At 35.6% G+C, this 21,511-nt stretch overlaps 1 protein-coding gene across 2 annotated transcripts in view; it reads left to right on the top strand.

Moving 5' to 3' along the window:
- LOC140437356 (uncharacterized) overlaps positions 1-14,098 on the top strand; it is a 208,481-nt gene extending 194,383 nt beyond the window's left edge. For both annotated transcript variants that reach the window (XM_072526839.1, XM_072526838.1), the window contains 2 exons: positions 8,846-9,020; positions 12,715-14,098. In XM_072526839.1, the coding sequence (XP_072382940.1) occupies positions 8,846-9,020; positions 12,715-12,856 (317 nt within the window). In that variant the 3' untranslated portion in view covers positions 12,857-14,098. The remainder of the gene's footprint in view (positions 1-8,845; positions 9,021-12,714) is intronic.
- The last annotated feature ends 7,413 nt before the right edge of the window (positions 14,099-21,511 follow it).

Below are 21,511 nucleotides of genomic sequence, written 5' to 3'. Positions count from 1 at the left end.
CTTCACGAGGCAAACGAGGCTAAGGAAGTTCCACCAATGTGGCTTCGAATCTTCCACCAAAAAGAGAGAAAGAGAGAAAAATAGAAATGTATATATCATCTCATAGAACATAATAGGGTCTGAATAAATGAATTAGAATATTTAGTGAAAATAATAATTGTAATCTAGACCTTTGAAAGAGTACGAAATAAGACCTTTTTTATAGGGGGAAAACTTAAGTCAATGTAGACGAATCTTAGAGTAGGGAATTCTACTCGTCAAGTAGAATTCCCTACTCTAAGAGACGAATAAAAAACAGTTAATACTATTAATATGCGATATAATTTAAAAAAAAAAAAACTAAAACGTAAACCAGCAACCAATATAGCAAATTTTTATTCTTTTATTACTGATTAATTGTAAGATGTATTTTAACATAATCACAGAGTTTTAATCTTTAAAAATGTTCTCCTGGACAAATCCAAAAATGTGACTTATCAAGTTATTTTCCTGTGGACTTCAATTGTTAAAGGTAGTTCATACTTTTTTTACATCCTGTAGAGTATTTTGTGGACTAAAAACGGTGTTTTGATTCATATGAAATTTAAAATAAATCCCGCTTATTTTTGCTTTGCTTTTGTCAATTTATTCCAGACCTATTTACGCTTGAAAATAAAACAGATCTGGAACTAGTACAATATTATATAGGTCAGTAGTTAAATAGATGAAATAAACGAAAATTAATGAGTCGATTAAGCGGATTCAACGGTATTAGATTTTACATACTCCCGTAAAACAATAAACTGTATAAAACTATTTTACGACTGGTTTATAAATGAATAATTACTTTATATTCACATTACGTCAGTATCAAACACTAGTCCTAAAAGCCGCCAAGAAAATATAGATTGAATTTCAAAGCCAAGTAATTGGTTTTGATTCTGATCAGTGTGGTTGAGTGTCTTAGAAGAATTATTAATAGCTGGTTTCACATTAAACAACGTAGACTACATTCCTCAATAGCCAAGTAAAGAAAGGTCAATACGATATTAAAATGTATAAAACAGCAAAGCAAGAAAAAAGTGATAGAAAGATTATTTATTATTGGTAGTTTTAACACTATATTCACTGTATATTTCTTATCTGATAATATGGTCCAGTCGTTAGAGAGTTGACCCCTAAAAATCATACAAACAAGCTGAATTTTGCAGAGAATATTAATTTTGGGACCCCAAAAAAGATGCAAAGAAACCCTAAACTTCCCCTAAAACGCCCCTCGCATGAGGGTAAAAACTCAAAAAAATCGAATTACCAAGAATCTGTACACCGTAGAAAAAAATGTTTCAATTAAAAAACTGAAATAATTTTAAACAAAAACGTTTATAAGCATTTTTTGTGTAGAATAAACCGTTCTCTTAGAAACAACGCTTAAAGAGACCGTCGATTTTGCATTTTGCATAAATAAGAGGGAGAGAGCAAGACTAGTGCGTTATCCTTCTCCCCGGCGGATGAGCAAAAATATAAACGACATCTGTTCAGAAGATTTCTCGATGTTGGAGCTGGAAGCGGCTCTCTCTGACACAACAACGAAAAAGGCAGCAGGGCTTGACGAGTTGTACCCGGAAATGCTTAAATATCTGGGAGCCGCAGCCAAAAGCACCATTCTGAATTTGATTAACCTAACATAGAATTCAAGAGTCCCAAGTCAGTGGAGGAAGAGCGAGGTCATACCCGCCTTAAAGAAAGGAAAAGTCCCGAGCCTGACTGATAGCTACCGGCCAATATCCCTCACAAGCTCCTTATGCAACGTAGCCGAAAAAATGGTTCTGGGCAGACTAAACCGAGCCTTAACCCATCTTGAACTGATTGACGACGCTCAAGCTGGCTTCAGGAAACACAGGAACACCATGGACCATGTAGTCGATTTTGTCCAAAAAGTCAAGGATGCTTTCCACCGTAAGATGTCAACAGTAGCAGTGCTAGTAGACCTCAAAGCTGCATACGACACAGTATGGAGAGGTTTGCTGTTACACAAGATAGCGAAGTCCGGAGTTGACGGCAAACTATTCAATTGGATAAAATCCTTTCTCGGGAAAGGTATCAGAGAGTCAAATTTCACAACCACTGTTCCAAATTCAGACTGCAAAGACAAGGGCTGCCACAAGGAGCTGTCATCAGCTGTCAATTGTTCAACTTAATGATAAACGATGTGCTCGAAATGATTAGAAAGACACCTGGTGTGGAAGCCCTCCTGTATGCTGATGACCTCCTAATATTGGCATCAAGTAGCAGTCTGAGAGCGCTCGAGGGAGTAATGAACCAGGCTCTGAAAAATCTAGAAAAATGGGCGGATAAAAACTGCTTAACAGTCAGTACAACCAAAACCGTATATCAAGTACTTAGCCTTTCAACAAAACAGACTGCTGTCAAGCTGACGTATAAAGGAGTTGATCTGGAAAGACAGGACGTAACAAAATACTTGGGGGTGTACATAGATAAGAAAATGACGTGGAAACCTTAAATCGACGACGTTGCAGAGAAAGCCACAAAGAGATGTCAACTGCTCAAACGTCTCACAGCAACAAAGTGGGGCGCCACGCAAGATGTCCTGGTAGCAACATACAAAACCTATGTCCGGCCGATATTAGAATATGGGAGTGAAGCTACAATAACTGCGAGTACAAGCACAACCTCTAAGCTTGAAGTCGCCCAGAACACTGCCCTTCGCGTCATCACCGGTGCTCCAAAATCAACACCGATTACATCAATGGAAGTCCCGACCGGTATTGAACCAATACAATGCCGCAAAGAGCAACACGCGTTAACCTTCTGGGAAAGGCAAAGACGAATACTTTCGTCAGAAAGAATCCCACAAAAATGGGACGAATATAGACAAGCAGCCTCACGTCTTAAAACACAAACCACTCCGCTTACAGTAGCAAACCAAATCATGGAAAAATACCACATTGTCCTGTCGGAAGCCGCCCCTTTCCCAGCGCAAACCACACTGGCCCGCTGTTTACTAAACACAGAATTACTGCTTGAAAACCATAATGACCCGAAGCACTTATCATCAGACATTGCCCTGAGGAAAGCCGCCCTAGAGACAATACACACCAAGTACATAGCACATGAGTGGCTCCACATCTACTGCGATGGATCCTCGATGCCGGACTCGAGAAGAACAGGAGCAGGATATGTCTCAACGTTCTTCAAAGGTTCTATAGCTGTGGGTGCCCCTCTCACCAACTACGACGGCGAAATTGCTGCTATACACGAAGCTGCAAAAAATCTTAAGAATTTCCAACACCCCCAAAAGTTGCCTTCTTCATCGACTGCCAAGCCGCAATCCTTGCCCTGTCGACAAATCGATACACCGACTGTGCCAAAACAATATCTTGCCGCGTCCAACTATCGAACTTGATGGAAAAAGGGTGGCTGATTACTCTACAATGGATCCCTAGTCATGTCGGTGTTGAAGGAAATGAAGCGGCGGATGAACTTGTAAAAGAAGGCACTACTCTTTCACAGCCCCCTAGCTTCCAATCGTACACATCAGCAACGTCCACCATTAGAAGAGGAATCAAAGCGAAGATAAAAGAGCAGCAAATACAAGCCGTTGCTGGAAAATCTTGGGCCCACCTAATAGAGTCACCAATCCCTCGCAACTTGCCGAGACCCTTTAGTGTAGCCGTGTTCAGAACAACTACGGGGCATGACTACCTGGCCTCCCATCTACATCGTATCGGCGTCCGCGAAACTGACAACTGTCCATTATGTGATCAGCCCCAGATGGATGCTGCTCACCTTCCAGAGTGCCCAGCCCTGAAAACAGACCCACCCGAGGAGGATGAAGATCACCTACGAGAAACGGCTCGTCTATACTGGTCAGCGCGCCACCAAATGGCTAACATGCCAAGGGTGGGCGTTGGCTAGTAAGTAAGTAAGTAAGTAAGTAGTAAGATTTTGCATGTCAGTTAAGCGCGCGAAATCAATGTTCAATAAAATTTGTATCAGCTCGACGGTAAAAATCCGATTTCTCTTGATCCAAATGTCCTATCGACAAAAAACAGGATGCGTTTTAAAGGCAAAGAGTGCAGCTTTCGTACGCGGTTTTTGTATTTTGCCGAGAATAAATCCAGTTTTTCTAAAGGTGTTAAATAAATTAACGTGGCGCGATTTTTGCCATTTTTTATGATTCTCGTGAGCTCAATAAAACTGATCACTTTCATTGAACAGTTGTAGTAAAATTTCTATTTGTAGAGATCAATCTTTAAAACCTATGATATGAAATTTCAATTTTGAATGGTGGTAACAAATATGAGGCATTTGAAATATGAATAAAAAACGTAGAATACAATACAAACTATCACACGTCACGGAAAATGCATTTTAGAAGACGGTTTTGGGTGTAGTTTATTGCAGACCTTTCTTGTTCTGTTTAAAAACGTACTAGTGTAATTGAAAAAAAGCTTTAAATGTTTTAGATCGTTTGTTGTGTGAAAGTTTAAGTCCAGTTTAATCATATTTTGGCAACATTTGTTACCAAATCTAAAAACTAAAATTTCATGCTATAGGTTTTAAAGATTAGTAGTAACATAAAATTAGTATTAAAGACTATTAATAGAAACTTCATAGTGGTCAGTAAATGAAAGGGATAGATTGCATTGATCTGCATACGAAAGCTAATCTCTTTACCTTTGAAACGCATCTTGATTTTTGTTGATAGGTCACTTGAATCAAAAGATATCGAATTTTTAACGTTTAGCTGATACAAATTTTATTGAACATTGATTTCACGCGCGTAACTGACATGCAAAATCGAAGGTCGCTTCAAGCGTTGTTTCTAAGAGAACGGTTCATTCTACACAAAAAATGCTCATAAACATTTTTGTTTAGAATTACCTCAGCTACATTTTTTATTTGAAACATTTTTTTCTAAAGGGTACTGATTCTTGGTAAATCGATTTTTTTTGCGTTTTTACCCCCCTTTAGGGGGAAGCCCGGGGGTAAAAGTGATAAACTTTTTTGCATCTTTTTTGAGTCCCAAAATTAATATTCTCGGCAAAATTCAGCTCGTTCGTATAATTTTTAAGTTTCTAAGTTTTTTATCTCCTCAGTTTTTGCCTCTTTTATTTTTCTATATTAAAAATCTGAAAGTCGTTTTCTTTTTCTTTCGGACATTTTGAAATTATCAATTAAGAACGAAGCCGGACGAATTTAACAAAATAAATCCAAAAACACTGCAAATAAGTGGTCCAAATAATGTTTCTCCAAATAATACGTAGCCGTAACGAGTATACGAATAAAATTGCTCTGATCTCGACGTTACTTCGAAATACAGTACCCACTGTGCAAAAGAAACGGATACAGTACTATATTTTACAAACAAAATCGTCTATCAAAAGCGTGTCTAAATTCATCGAATTCTCAACTAAGACTGAACATAAGACATATTAACCCATCTATAAACATAACCATAGGAACAATATTATAACAGAAACTTTACAACCACTTGCTTAAATTCTTGTAAGGTATCTACGTGTGAAATCTCAAATAACTGGAGTCCGAAAGCCGCCAGCCGCTTTGAATTAAAAAGTATTCCCGAAACTGCTTTATGACTGTACCTACAAAAGAGCGGCAGTTCAGACATAAAATAATATTTTCTGACATTTTTTGTTAGATTAGGATGAAAAAAAAGAAGTATACATGATAAATGAAACATATTTAAGTATTATCACGTACTGAATAATTATTATTGTTTGGAATATTAGAGTTCACAGAATTATCTGAATCATCATCATCATCAATGGCGCTACAACTCTTCGTGAATCATTGCCGCGTTTACTATTGCCTTCCATGTTTGTCGGTCCCGTGCCAGTAACTTCCATTGTCGCACTCCCATTTTCTCTAGATCTTCTTTGACTGCATCTTTCCACCTTTTTCTAGGCCGCCCTACAGACCTTCTTCCCTCTGGCCTTTCCCAGAACACATTGTTTATAAGGCAATTGTCGTTACTGCGTATCACATGCCCTACCTATTATCTTTAGTTAGTTTAATTATGTGAATCATTACTATTTAATTATTTGAATTTATTTTCGTTTTAAAAAAAGTATTATCATCGGTGGACTGCTTTTGGCCGCCCCTATTGTTGGCCGCCCGTGTGCGATGCACACTTGGCACACATTGTAGCGGCGGCCCTGTGGGTGTATCTATGCATCTAGATTTTATTGGATTTCTGCTTCTAGATTTTATTGGACTTCTGCGACCAGTTTATGGTTAACAGGTCGGCTGGGGTCTTTCGTTTGAGCCTTCGTCGGATTGGTAGTGTCATTAAATTTTGGGCTATTATTGGGGTGGTTTGTTAGTCTCTGTTCATATTGTGGCGGAGTTTGGTGACTTCTTTGTTGACAGTTGTCATTTTGAGGTCTCGTGCGATCGTCTTGTTTGGAACGTACCAAGGATCATTCATTATCAATCGGAAGACTTTTGATTGTAATCTTTTAAGAATTTTGATACTTAATCTAGCTGCTGTTCCCCATAACTGAATTAAATAGCTCCAAATGGGTTTTAGAATAAATTTAAAAGTTAAAATTTCGGTCGACTGACAGTTTTGACTTCCCTCCTATTAACCAATATAGTTTGCTGAGTTGAAGCCCAGCTGTTTTCGCTTGGTACAGATGTGATTTCTCCATGTGAGTCTGCGATCCAAATATATTCCCAAGAAAGGTTGGAAAACCGTTTTAATAGATTCAGCAAAAATTTCGGCTTTCTCTTTATTGTTTTTTGCCCATGCGCCATCTTCAGTGCGGATTAGAGGGTTGGAGAATTGAAAACGTTCTATTTGCCTGGTTACTTTCCAAAGTAAATACTCGGTAGCTTCTCTAGGTGAAAGATATCTTAGATACGAATGTATACCATTGTGTTTGTGGTGATTTAATAATGCTTCTAACTGTGCTGCAGCTCTATTCAGATTGGTCTTGTATTGGTCTTGTATTTGGTGCTCTCGTCAGCTGCCATGTATTTACGGCTTAATTTTTGCTTAACAATCATTTTTTGTTTGATTTTATTTGGTAGTTCATGAGTAGGACGGTTTATTTTCTTGATTGTCGTTGATTGCCATACAGCTTCTTGTATGCATTGGTTAAGGTATTCTGTGGCATTATGAATTTCCAGATCAGTTTTCAGTAAAATATTTAGTTCTAATTTATTAGTTAGTAATTCTCTAAATTGTTTCCAGTTTGTGCATTTATCAGATAATGTAGCAGATGGTTTTCTGTGAAGTATTTCTGAATTTACTTCTATTAAAACAGGAGAATAGTCAGAAGACAGATCATAACAAGACAAAGCGCTCAAGTTGTTGTTTGGTAAACCCATGGTGACACCAAAATCTACCAGATCTGGTATTTTATTTGTGTTGGTACGCCAGTAGGTAGGTTCACCCGTGGATATGTTTTTAAGATTAAGTCAATCACAACTTTGTGAATTGTTGTTTATTTATAATATGTCGTGGTGGGCAGTGGATGGCTGTTATTGTTAATTAAACTTCTAAATCTTCAATGGATATGCTGGTGGCTTGCAAATAATATTTAGTCGTTTTTGCTATGCTCCTGATGCTTAATTGATTTCTTGACTATGACTGCAGATCCGCAGTCTGCCGTATCGTCTGAATGATTGGTGCTGTATATTACATAATTAGGACATTCGAAAAAACAGCAACTGTCCTGGCTGCGTAACATTAGACAATGGACAGGTCGAACGGTCGAGGAATTGTTTCATCTAGCTTTCGATCGAGAAACGTTTCATCAGCTTATAATACGACGATAGCCAACGCTTGAAAATAAACACAGCACACAAACAAGAAAAGAAATAACTGCAGCTGGTGAAGTTGTTTTCAGATATCAACATTATGTCAATGGTATTGTTGGTTACAAACGCTTTGATCTCTTCGGCATGTTGGGTTAGCCTGTTGGTATTCCAAAATGCCACTTTGAAAAACTTGGTCATTTGGACAGTGTAGCGATCACTGGCCTTTCCTCATTTGTTTCAGTTTGTATGACATATCTCCTTTGGTTTCGTGTGGTGTATGGTTTTGGAGTTGCTGGGCTCTTGTGCTAGAGAATTCCAGTTGTTTGTTTAATGTTATCGGAGCATTAGAGCTAACTTGCTTTGGTCGAAGTGTTCGATATTTTTTCTGCTCTAATTCTTTGTATATTGAACAAGCGCTTGTAGTTGGCTAGATAATTGCCTTCGCATAGTATGCATTTCACATTAGTTGACCTTTCTTTTCTTAGATATTTCTCTGTCACGAGGTCTCCGGTACACTTGACGCAGCGTGGACTGTGATTGCAATATTTCTTTGTATGTCCATATCTTTGGCACCTAGTGCATTGTGGCATACCTCTTTTCTATCGCGGTGGATCAAATTTTATCTTGTCGTGAAGAACAAGCTCTAGATCTTATATAGTTTTGTTGTTTGGTGCTGGTTTAAGATTAATATAAAACGTTGATTTTTAGTTCTGTAACGTTTGATATTCCAAACGTTCTTAACACATTGTCCACGTTTTTCTATAGCTTCTTTTATGTTGTTTAAGTTAACTGATTAGTGTATATTTTTTGGTACTACTCGAAAGCTACGATAATATAAATACATTAAAGATATAGTTTAAAGAACAACAAAACTGTTTAAAGTTGGGGTGGTTTGTTTGGACTGCTGATAACTTCAAATAACAACTTACATTTGCTTTTTCATATGCCAAGTTTGGTTTGGTTTTTATTATGGTTTGTAGTGTTGTGTTATTCAAAGATTTACTTCAGCTGTTCATCTGAGTTGTTGTGTACAATTATTATTAAATTTTTGTTTTAGAGCGTCATGACAGATGGATCGGAGGTATCTACGATTGGAAAACTACAAAATGGAGATGGGCAATGAATGGTCAACCTCTTATGTATAGAGGGTTTAATAGTAAAGTGATGCATCATAGAACTCCAGAAGACTTGGCGTGGAACAGTATATTTATGGATCCGAAAATGGATAATCAGTAAGTCAATACATTAAGTTTAAACAGTAAAGTATTGAAAACGGGAGGCAATATTAACGTATAATATCCTTTATGTAAACGATACATCTATATTCAGTCTAAATCTTTTAGTCTCATTTAGATAATACATATATTACCTGGTCGGGTTCTAAAAGGCCCGTTCCGATAATTATGGCTTTGCCATACAATGCCAAATAATGGCCATGCTGTCTTATATAATATGTTTTGTCGTATCCTCTGCGCTTTTGCCAAAATCTATGTTGCTCTGTCGATTTTACCCAAACAAACCATACAAACTACCATGCATACCACTTTGTCTTTGCTTCGAGAGACGAAGACAACTCTTTAAAATCAATATATATATAAGCAAAAAAAATATTGTAAGAGCAATCAAAAATACTATGTTGTTACTTACAAGCTATACTTATTATTTACATTACATTACACTTGGTACATGTAGAAGAAAAATAAAAATGATAACAGGTGTTTTTGCCTCTGCATAGATCACCATCATTGAAATATTCAGCGTAGTATTTTAATCTTCTGTTGCAAGATACATATAAAAGGTAAAAATGTACACAGACTTGTGGGTTTATTAAATGATACCCTTCTTCTTTTTCTTCCTTCTTGTATGTAGGCTTTAAAGCCTGTTTCTTCTTCAATATTAACCTCCTAAATAAATTATCGCACCATCTTTTTCTTGGTCTGCTAATACTTCTTCGTTCCTTTTGGTGACTTATCTCGTGCTATTCGTACTATCCTATCCTCTGCCATTCTCTTAATGTGTTCGTTCCACTCCTGTTTCCGTTTTGTCACCCATCCGTTTATGTCTTCTACATTGCATGCTCGTCTTATGTCTTTGCTTCTCTACCTATCCAACAGACTTTTCCCTGATATTTGTCGGAGTATTTTCATCTCAGTTGTTTTTCTTCTTGTTGTTTCTAGTACTCGTCCCGTTTTAAATATGTCAGGTCTTGTCTCCGCCGTGTATCTTAATATAGTTCTAATTGCTGCTTTATAGATTCTTGTTTTTGTGTCCTGTCTTAGGTGTTTGTTCTTCCAGATTGTGTCATTAAGAGATTCCGCTGCTTTACTTGCTTTTAAGCTTTGTTTTGGTACTTCTTCTTCAACACCTCCGTAACTAGTTATATCTATTCCCTGATATCTAAACCTTGCTTCCTGCTTTATTATTTTCCTATCAAAGTTTACATGGTAGTGGCTATTTACATGTTGTCATACATTTGGTTTATTCTGCTGATATTATCATATTGTATTTCTTGGCTGTTGTATTGAAGATATTTGCTAATCTTTGGAGCTCGTCTTCTGTCTCGGCTATTAATGCGCCGTCGTCTGCATAACATAATATTTGGATTTTTTTGTTCCCCATTCTGTAACCATAACCTTTACGTACTGCTTGTATTATTTCATCCGTTATTATATTAAGAGCGTAGGCGCAAAATTTCGGGCCAATGCTTTTTAAATGCATTTATTTTTCTTTTCGAATCCTGAGAAAACTAACAAATATTTTTGAAAAATTTAAACGCAGAAATAAAGTTTACATTATTACCAAGGGTCGAAAGTCCCTTAGAATTTACAAAAAGTTTTTTTGAATGAGATATTTGAAATTAAAAATCACACTAAATTTTCTCTTTTTTTTTTCACCCCTGTATATCTTATTAAAATAAACATTATAGAAGTTTTTATAATAAAAATAAAATTAAGAATAATAATAATAATAATAAATAAAAAGAAATTAAAATATTTATTAGTTTTCTCAGGATTCGAAAAAAAAAGACTGCATTTAAAAAGCATTGACCCAAAATTTTGAGCCTACGCTCTTAAAGAAAAGTGGGCTTAACGAGTCACCCTGTCTGACTTCGCTTTGTAATAGTATACACTGTGTTAGTTTTCCATTTATCTTTGCCCGTATTCGATTATGTAAGTAGATGTTTTCGATGGTTTGTATAATATTGATTGGTATGTTTCTTTTATACAGTAGGTGTAAGACGTCTTCGACTTGGATGCGATCGAAAGCCTTTGTCATGTCTATAAAACTTAGATATGCTGGTTTATTGTACTCGATGGCCTTATTTGTGATTTGTCTTAGTACAAATACCGCGTCTACGCAGGATCTTCCGAATCTGAATCCTTGTTGTCCATATGATACAGTTGTGAGTTTATTGATTTTGTTGGTTAGGACTGTTGTGGTAAGCTTAAGTGCGGTGTTCAGTAGATTTGTACCCCTATAATTGTTGGGGTCTTCTTTATCTCCTTTCTTGAATATTGGTATCATTATGCTGTTTCTCCATGCGTCTGGTATCTTGTTATATACTATCTCCTCCGTGTTTTAGAAGCTCGTTGGTTATTCCGTCTGCTCCTGGTGACTTTCTATTTTTGAGTGAATTTATGGCTATCTCTACTTCCTGAAGACTAATTTCTATTTCGTGTCTTAATTCAGGTACGTTACTATGTTACAGTCCATAACCCCCAGGCAGAGTTTAATTTTTAATGATATCAACTGCAATTAAAGATGGCACATTTTGTACTAAATTAATCTTCGTTTTTGATTTACCTCATACTATTTTGTTAAATGGATACTGTCACTAACACTACTGCAACAAAGATACAGTGGATCGTCAAAGATAAAGTTGTCTTTAAACACTTAAACAAAATAATCGCCATACGGCGAAAAGCAGGTACCGTTTTGCCTAGCGAACTGCTAGTGATCCCCAAGAACTCAACCGGGAATATCTGGTACTGGCGTCGTCAGTAACACTTAAGTAGCGACACCCCAGACCCAGCCTAGATCTCCACCGATTTCTTTCTCTCACGCTTTGATCATCTTGTCCCGGCAAAACGAGACTTTCTGCCCGGGGTCTGATTTAATTTCATTTCTCAGCGATTCTTATTGTAAACAAATACTTAATAAGTATTTTTTGCGTTTGAAATATTAAATCACAATTCTTAAAAAGTTAAATAAAAATTTATGGGATATACAGAGAAACGATTACCCAAGACAATTTGGGCCGAGTAAAATAAACATTGTGTGTATATTCTAATCCAAGAGACATTTTAAAGAATTTTTCTCGTTTGAAATTTTAAAAGGCAAAAAGTTAAGTGCTTGTTACAAGCTGTATAGATTTTTAAAATACACAGGACAAAAGAAAATGCTACAAAATATTCACACTCCATAAAACACTATTCACTGTCAACATTTTTGTTTGTTGTTAAGATATTTTTCAAGTGAACACGACTTTTTTTACTTCCTCATTTATATTTTGTATTTCACAGCATTATATTCACTGCATTTTTCTAGTTTTGTATAATCTAAGTTGTTGTAAACTTCTGATTTTATTTCAGATTTCAATGTATTTTATCTTCTACTTTTTTCTTTGTTCTTTTTACCGCCTTTAAGCATTGGGTTTAATTTTTTTATTGCTAATTAACTTACTAACTTAAATTTTTACCACAGTACCTCTTTTGTTTTAATTTTATTCTTATTATGTGTTAAATTACATTCAAATTTACTTTCTTGCTTCAGTTATGTTTTTTTATATCTTGCTTCTTTATTTTTATAGTTCCTTTCTCTTTCTCCTCTTGTTTTGTCAAATAAAAAAACTTTCTGTAACATTTTTGTGTTACCCTATTTAATCCAATAATTATTTTAAACATTTTTTATTTTATAAACTTTTAGGTGGAACGCTGCCAAACAAACCGAAAAGAAACGATTTATCTGTCAAGTTCAAGCCAAAGCAGTCAAGAAGTTTGTACCTAGAAGGAAAAGGCCAGCAGATGCAACAATAAACATTGTCAAAAATCATCCAAATGCCATATAGAACGAAAATAGTGCCGTTTTGACGCAATTCTAAGCATACGCAATATTGCAATGAAAATATCGACACAGTATTGTTCTTATATTAGCGAACAAACGATATTATTAAGCGTTGATGTGTAAAAAAGCTACTGATTAGGTTAGGTTAGAATTCAACACATGCTGTTACTTTGTTTCAAATCTTTTTAAGTGTATACTCTATAAAATTGTTGAATTATTAAAAAGTACTATGAAATGCTCATATCTATGTTCTTATTGGTATAGATGCAGTTTAAATAATAATCAAGATGTACCAATAGTTATCCTGAGCTTGATTGTTAGCTCTACCTACAACTTTTATGGTTGCAGCTTAGCATAAGTGATAACTTGCTAAACGTAAAACACGTTAAAAATATTATTTAATAGAATTGAATAAAGTTCATACTCTTCAAGGCATAAGCAGGGTTAATTCAGGAACTGCCAATTCGCTCTGTGCAAGTACTTGGAGGGGATATGAGAAACGATCGTACGCTTACAGCGGTGAAATCTTGCAACTTTGTTAGCATATTTCATAAGTAGTTATTGAAGAAAATAGTGCTAACACGTTCGCTGATTTATGCCACAAGATGTCGCTCTTCTGAACTTACACATATCGAATAAGCGAGTAGTAAAGAATAACTTTATCAAAAGATAGTTGAAGAAGAATGGCAGGAGATAGTTGTTAAAACAGTAAAAAAGAGATTAAGATGAAAATCGTTATAATTTAAAATAAAATGAATGGCGTAAGGGTTTATTTATTTATAGTTAATAAGGAATACTAAATAAGAGAAGTATTTCAAGTTCATCTTGGATTGAAATCATGATTAAGAATCAGGATTTTATTCAATATGGTGAATAGAATATTATTATACTGTATTAAAAGTGTAAGCTAATTTAACACCTAAATTAATCAAAGACTTATCTTTGAAAATAAGTCCAACAGTAATACATAAATAAACAAAATATTTTTTTTATCAGTGAAACAATTAAATTCCGTAACATTCGTTGTCAATCAAATTTATGAAATATTTACCAACAACTAACAAATGTAACAGCATCTGTGATAAAACTGACCTAATTTAAATAATTTAGATAGGAAACGAGTAACTGCAACTGCCTCAAATGTAGATATGTAACCATACTTATTTTTATATTTGTTGTGAAGTCGTATTTTAGTGTACAGATATGTTTAACTATTTATTGTAAAAATAAAATATAACGTTAAATATACCGTATTTTTATTTTGATGTATAGTCCAACTCCAACAATAATTTGCAAAACTCATATGTTAGACCGAAAACTGTTTCAGCATTCCACAATTCCAGCAGCGACGTTATTTAATTATTTTTTAGGATTAAATTATTTTATTAGAAATTACTTCCATTGTCATGTCTCTGTAGATACCTTTGTAGGTCGTTCTGTAAATTTCTCACTTGCCCAGTGTTGTGTTACTATTACAGGAGTATAGGCACGTAACCTCCTGCAAATAATGCGTTTACCGGATGTGATCTCTTAAATCCTCATACCATAAAAGCATCATTCAGCAACAACATTCAATTAATCAGTACTATCGAAAAGGAAATATGTGCTGCGACGACGTCTGTAAGATCATAAGTATTACCGTCGAATTCTTACTTGTCTTCATATTACATTTTTGTTGATGGTTCAAAATTAACTAATAATAAATTAATAAATTAAATAAGTAATAATGTATCTTCCCCTATAAATAGCTCTTAATTGGTTAATGCATCTCCAGTATTGACCATCGTCTAACTTAATTATATAGTGAAATTTTCCCAGTTTTTCTACTACCCGTCCAAATCTCCATTTGTCAGAATGTACATAATCACTGGCTTATATACTTTCCCCCTCATTTAAAACTATATAACTATTATCTTAAACTTTGACATAAACAATTTTTGGTTTCTCTTTGTCAATCATTTTCCGTCCACTCCTGAATGTAGGTCTCTCCCAATTACTTCCATCTTTCTCTATCTTGCGCCAATCTAATCCACTGTTTGCCTGCCAATGTTCTTATGTCAATTACCCTTTTTTTTTTGAGGTCTTCCCATGCTTCTTGTTGCCGTCCTTGGTCTCCATTATAGAATTATCCGTGTCCACCCGTTGTCATTATATCGGGCTACGTGACCTGCCCAGCGCCATTTCATTTTTGCAATTTCTTCCACAATATCAATAATCTTCGTTCTACGTCTTATCTCGGTGTTTCTAATCTTGTCTCTTAGTGATATTCCAAACATGATTCGTTCCATTGCTTTTTTTTTGGTAAGGGCTACTGTCTCCAAGCCGTAAGTACAAACTGGTAGTATGCATGTGTTATATACCTTTTTCTTTAAGTTTACAGGAATCTTTCCTTCATCAATTACTTTATTAAATAAAATATTTAATACCTGTTCTATTTTTATTCCACCGATTTTCAACATTTCGACTGTAATTTTATCCTCTCCCGGACATTTATTCGTTTTTAGTTGATTTAGGGCCATTCTTATTTCATAGTCGGTTATGTCCGGTATTTCTTCTGAGGCTAGTCCGTTTATATCCATTTATCTCAGTGTCTTTACTGATTTTAGTCTTGTGCTTAGCTCTTTTTGGTATTCCGTTTGTTTTTTAAATAGGACATCGGTGGTTGGGTATTGTTCTCGTTTAATAAGTTTGTTTCGTTCTACTCTAGTAGATGATCAACACGGCCATGACTATCAGCATAGGGAAAACAATGTGTTAGAGAGAGACGTCGCATTTCGTGACGGCGATGACTACCAGCATAGGGAAAACAATGTGTTAGAGACGTCGCATTTCGTGACGTACTGGCGACGTCCGAGCGCGGTGCGCGATCCTATTTTTAGGTGGGTCGTACGGTGCGCGAACCAGATGTGCGGTCGGTACCTTAATTTTTTCACGCGTTGCATCGGGATCTCGTAGATATGAAGGGCGCGACAGACCATTTGAATTTTGAAATTTAAATAAAACAAGATAAGCAATATAATTTTTTTTATTAAAAGAACTATCACTAAGAAAGAACACAGCATTCTTTATTCGTATATAATTACAATTTTGTTTAACAAAGTTTTTAATTGTTTTAATAGGCCGTCTTCAGGGCAGGGTATCCCAAAAAGTTCCCAACTGAACGTTCCTGCTGCTACAACTTTACGTATGTATTCGCTGTACTTATAATAGGTATTGTTTTGAAAAAAGTAAATAAACCCTTCCGTGTACCTGAATGCTGATGTTATTTTATCCGGTATTCCGGGGAATAGATAATTTATTGGACCACGGTTTAAGACATCTCCAGCTTCATTAAATTCAGTGTATGAATTATCATTGTACAATAAATATGTTTGGCCGCTGTTTGTTTGAAATAAGGCATTTATTTTGGTTCTCGCAGGTATAGAAGGAAAAGTAAAACTTTTTTGAAGTTTTAAATTGGGGAAAGATGCAGCGTAATACATCTTATTGCTTACAGTTATTAAGTGTCCCTCGGAATTCTGAAAAACATGTGAAACTTGCGTAGACCTCAACTCCTTACGTCCTCGTCTAAGCGGCAACATCTTACGTTTGCAAACAAATTGTTTTTACAATCACTTGGTTTTAAACTGAAAACATGACAACTATGTATGGAAAACGATCACGTTCAAACAGCATAATGCCTCCAATATTTGATATTTATCGTAAGCCAATGTTTGACGAGTCGATTCGAAAAGCTGAATACCGAACATATGCACCATTCATCAAATCATTCAACTGCAATGACATTGTAGAATTTAGCATCAATCAAGTTGACTCGTTCTTTGCAATGAGCGAAACCTTGTTATGTATTAAAGGATCACTCGCAATAAACGGAACTGGCGACGTCAAACTAGCAAATAATGTGGGTGCTTTTCTTTTCGATTCGTGTACGTACAGCGAAAGCGCAAGGGAGATGGAAACAGTGCGGGATCCTGGTATCATAAGTGCTGTACGTGCCATGATATGTTACAGTCAAGAATATTCCAATTATATGGTTATGGCAGGCTGGAATTACCCTAAAGATCCCATTCTACACGCTGCATTCATTCAACATACAGATACCTCTTAAACATATATTCAACATTTTCAATGATTACACAATGATTACGTGCGGTCGTCAAACAATAAGACTAGTTCGAGCTCGAAACGACAACGATTGCATAGTTGTCAAAGAAAAAACTCAAGGCCAAGTTACAACTGTTAAGATTAACATCACTTACATTGAGCTTAGAGTCAAGCACATATTTCCCAATGATAATATTAAATTGGAACTTATGAAATCCATTCAACAAGATCAACCTATAGTTATTCCATTTAGAAAGTGGGAATTACATGAATTACCTGCCATTACCAAAGGCGCCAGACGTGAAGTTTGGGCCGTTAAAACTAGCACATCAGTTGAAAGACCTCGTTATGTCATTGTTTTCTTTCAAACCAACAAACGTGACAAGAATTCAGCCGATCCCACCTTATTTGACAATGTTGATATTCAAAGTATCAGATTATCCTTAAATGGAGAATATTGGCCGAACGAGAGAATGCAGTTGGATTTTAGCAAAACTGACTACAATGAGGCCTATTTCAATTATACTGAATTCTATCCTAGCTACATACATTCCCAACAAAAGCGTCCTCTGCTCGATTTCTCAGCTTTCAAGAATCACGCATTGTTCGTCATCGATTGTTCAAAACAAGAAGAAAGCATAAAAGCATCCACTGTTGACGTAAAACTCGATATTGAAGCGAATAATGGTTTTCCTGAAAATACCAAAGTCTACTGCATTATAATTCACGATTGCGTAATGGAGTACTTCCCTCTCAGCGAAATTGTAAAAAGTCTACATTAGATGCATAAAGTGTCAGTAGTACACGAGCAGTCATCATGAGAGTAGCATTCGTAGACATTCAGGGATTCAATGTGGACGGATGGTTTGTTCCCAAAGAACTTACCATTGAAATAGGTTTTAAACGAAGCCATTACATCTTTTTGCCTCAGAAACCATTTAATGCGCTAAGTAATGAGGATAAAAAGACTGCATCATATGTGGAGAAAAAACTGCTTGGAATTCGATACTCTGATGGACAAGTAGAATTGTCCAAAATCAATGAAATACTAGAAACCAAGTTGTTGTATTCAGCCGATTACATCTACGTTAGAGGAGAACAAAAAGCAGAATATTTGGATAAGAAACGTCACGTTTTTGGAGTTTTTCCCCCTATTATTGATGTTTGAAAGTTTGATGGTACGTCTCGTGCTACTGGAAACGTTGGTCCTACTGCAAACCCATGTCATGCCACTGGATTATTTTCATGCACCGAAAGAAATGTGGATCGTCTACGTCACTGGTTTGCCAATAACATAATACCATTGTAATTTTTTATATGTATAAATAAATATATTAGAAAATTAAACGCTTTTTATTTAAAACACTTTATTGATCGAGTCTTATATTACATGAAGATTCTAATTTTCTCCTTACAATTTTAAAAATAATTTTTAAAATTAAGATAAATACAGATGCTAATATTACACAAGACATTGCATAGACATTGTCTATTTCACTTTTCATATTCTCGCTGGTGTTGTTGTTGACACCCATGGTGTTGGTTGAATACGTCTTAATGGATATGTAGCTAGTGGTAGTTTTTTACATGCGTAAATCCAGGTGTCTTGATGCTGCTGTAGATTCACCTCTCCCAGTTTCCACGTTTTGTTGTCAATATGCAGGCTATCTAATTGTCTTGTAATTTGTTTAAAATCCTCATACGATTTAATGTCTTTCTTTAATTGATTAAGTCTTCTTTGAAATTCCATTACTCTATGTATGTACTCGAAGGGATTCATATTACTACTGAATATGTCCTATGTCGAATATTACATTTTATGTCAAGCGACGCCTTGCGTTGCCATGTCCTGCGTCGAATTTGACATTTCGCGTCGAATGTCAGGTCATTCACGTTATTTCACGTCGAATGTCACGTCATTTCACGTGACATTTTACGCCGAATGTCACATTCTGCGTCGACTGCCACGTCCTGCGTCGAATGTCATGTTCTGTTAGGCACTATACGGAAAAGAAGACGAATTGCAAGTTACTATTAAACTTTGACAGAAGAATTAACAGTTGCCTTCTCTGTGCCACCAACGCTTTCATTTGACGTCTGTTAAACAGCCGCGCCCTTCATATCTACGAGATCCCGATGCAACGCGTGAAAAAATTAAGGTACCGACCGCACATCTGGTTCGCGCACCGTACGACCCGCCTAAAAATAGGATCGCGCACCGCGCTCGGACGTCGCCAGTACGTCACGAAATGCGACGTCTCTAACACATTGTTTTCCCTATGCTGGTAGTCATCGCCGTCACGAAATGCGACGTCTCTCTCTAACACACTGTTTTCCCTATGCTGATAGTCATGGCCGTGTTGATCATCTACTTACTCTCGTCTGTATTTTAATATTCGCTCTAACCAATCTATGGTCACTTCCGGTATAGAATTTGTTTAGTACTGTCACGTTGGTGCATATGTTTTTGTTATTGGAGAGTATATAGTCTATTTCGTTCTTAGTTTTCTTGTCTGGGCTGATCCATGTCCATTTACGTTGTTTAGATTTTTTAAAGAAAGTGTTGAGACAAAATAAATTTTCGTTGTTTAAGTAGTTGTACAACATCTCACCCCTTTCGTTCCTGTTATCCAGCCCAAAGCGACCGATATGTTGTGTGTCGCCCTCTTCTTTTGTTCCAATTTTTGCATTAAAATCTCCTGTGATTATTACGAAGTGTGATTTTTCTTGGTTCCTTGATGTTGTCAGATTCTCGTAAAATGATTCAGCTTCCTCGTCTGTTGTAAATTTTTGGTTTAAACGTATGTAACCATAACCGAATAGCTCTACTATACATAAGGATTGAAGGACTTAAACCTATAGTAGTATTAGATGTAATTCGATATTGGAATACAAATTTGTTTAATTGTCTATATTAAAATTTAGATTGCGCAAAGACTTCTTCTTCTTCTTCACCTACTTGGGTATTTGGCCAGTTCATCGTCGCGGAATAAAGGAAAAATGAAATGATCAAATGAAAAGGCAGATATCGAGCACAGTTTATTAATTAAATGTTGCCCAAGTACTTTCGCTTCCTAGAGCATCTTCAGGGGCATCTGAAATAAGTCAAGAAACATTTTTTAACTGAAGAAAATTAATCAACTTTGACAAAAAGCTCGAAGTTGAAGGTTGATAAAAGTTTTTATGTGATATAACGTTTTAGACTTACTTCGACAATTTCGGTCTATCCAACAAACTGTTGAGAATGTCATAAACATAAATTTGTACATTACACTACACTACACAAGGACAAACAATTTAAAATTATTTAAAAAAGGTGAAGCTACATTGTGGTTGACACTAGGAGAGAAAATGGCTCATGGTCTTAACGGAAATGGTAAGGTGGCATGTGACATATGACAGCTTGGATGGGCAGTCACGATCATGGTGATGTGATCTGCTTATTTCAAAATTCTATGAAACTAAGCATTGACCAAAGATTCAACTGAGACTACTATAGGAAATATAGGACCTTTGGTCAATGCTTAGTCTCATAGAATTTTGAAATATGCAGATCACATCACCATGATTGTGACTGCCCATCCAAGGATCTTTGACTACTTTATAATACCAAATGAGTAGCTCAGCTAATATTAATATTATTTTCTTATAACTTTCTCTTGTGGATATTCAATAAATGTATTAAGAGTTTAAAAACAATCAATAGTGGATTATAAAGAAGGGTTGTAAGAGATAAAGGTGTTGGGTACCTATTTTTAGCCAGTTCATTATATAAATCAAAATTTTGGACACTATTAATAGGACATTCAAGAAGTACATGTTGTAAGTCTGCTAATTGACCACATTCACAGTAAGGATGTTCCATTATGCCTATTTTGAATGGGTGATTTGGAACTAAACAGTGACGTGCACTTATGCATTATAGTTGTTAGTTGATAGTTGCTATATGAGACTGTTTGACAGTTTGTAGCAGTTTTACATGGTGCACTTAATTTATGTAAAATGCCATGTTCATTCAAAAATCTTTTGAATTCAAAGGAAACAAAAGTTTGGCGTTACATAATACTAAGTAAAACGGAATAGTTTTACTTGTCATATCATTTATAATATCTACTTCAGGCGTCCACAAGTATTAAAAACACTTATTCATAAAAGATCCTGCAAAACATATATTTACACGTTTAAATGGAGCTGTACGTACTTTACAAGGATTGTTTTTATATAATACCTGACGGCCAACAATGGCCTTGTGTAAGAGATTTCATCTTTACTACCCCAAACAGAGCAGTATGTAATTCCTGTAATATTCTGTTTTGAATACTTTCTGATACTATAACACAATCATTTCTTAATATTCAAGCACTGTACAGTATGTCATTTCTTCTACTGTAACAAGTAAGGTTTCAATTTACATAATTTCTAATTTATATGAAGTATAGTGTTGCATTCTTGTCCTTGTAAGTATATACAAACTTTTTAAGGTGGCAATCTATAGTTCATACAATTAACCAGTAATGTAAAAGGTCTACGAAATAGATAATAGTAGAATTTTTTT

The sequence above is a fragment of the Diabrotica undecimpunctata genome, chromosome 3 (assembly GCF_040954645.1).
Source record: "Diabrotica undecimpunctata isolate CICGRU chromosome 3, icDiaUnde3, whole genome shotgun sequence".
NCBI lineage: Eukaryota > Metazoa > Arthropoda > Insecta > Coleoptera > Chrysomelidae > Diabrotica > Diabrotica undecimpunctata.
The sequence above is the reverse complement of the archived record's forward strand: the minus strand, read 5'-3'. Positions and strand labels throughout refer to the sequence as shown.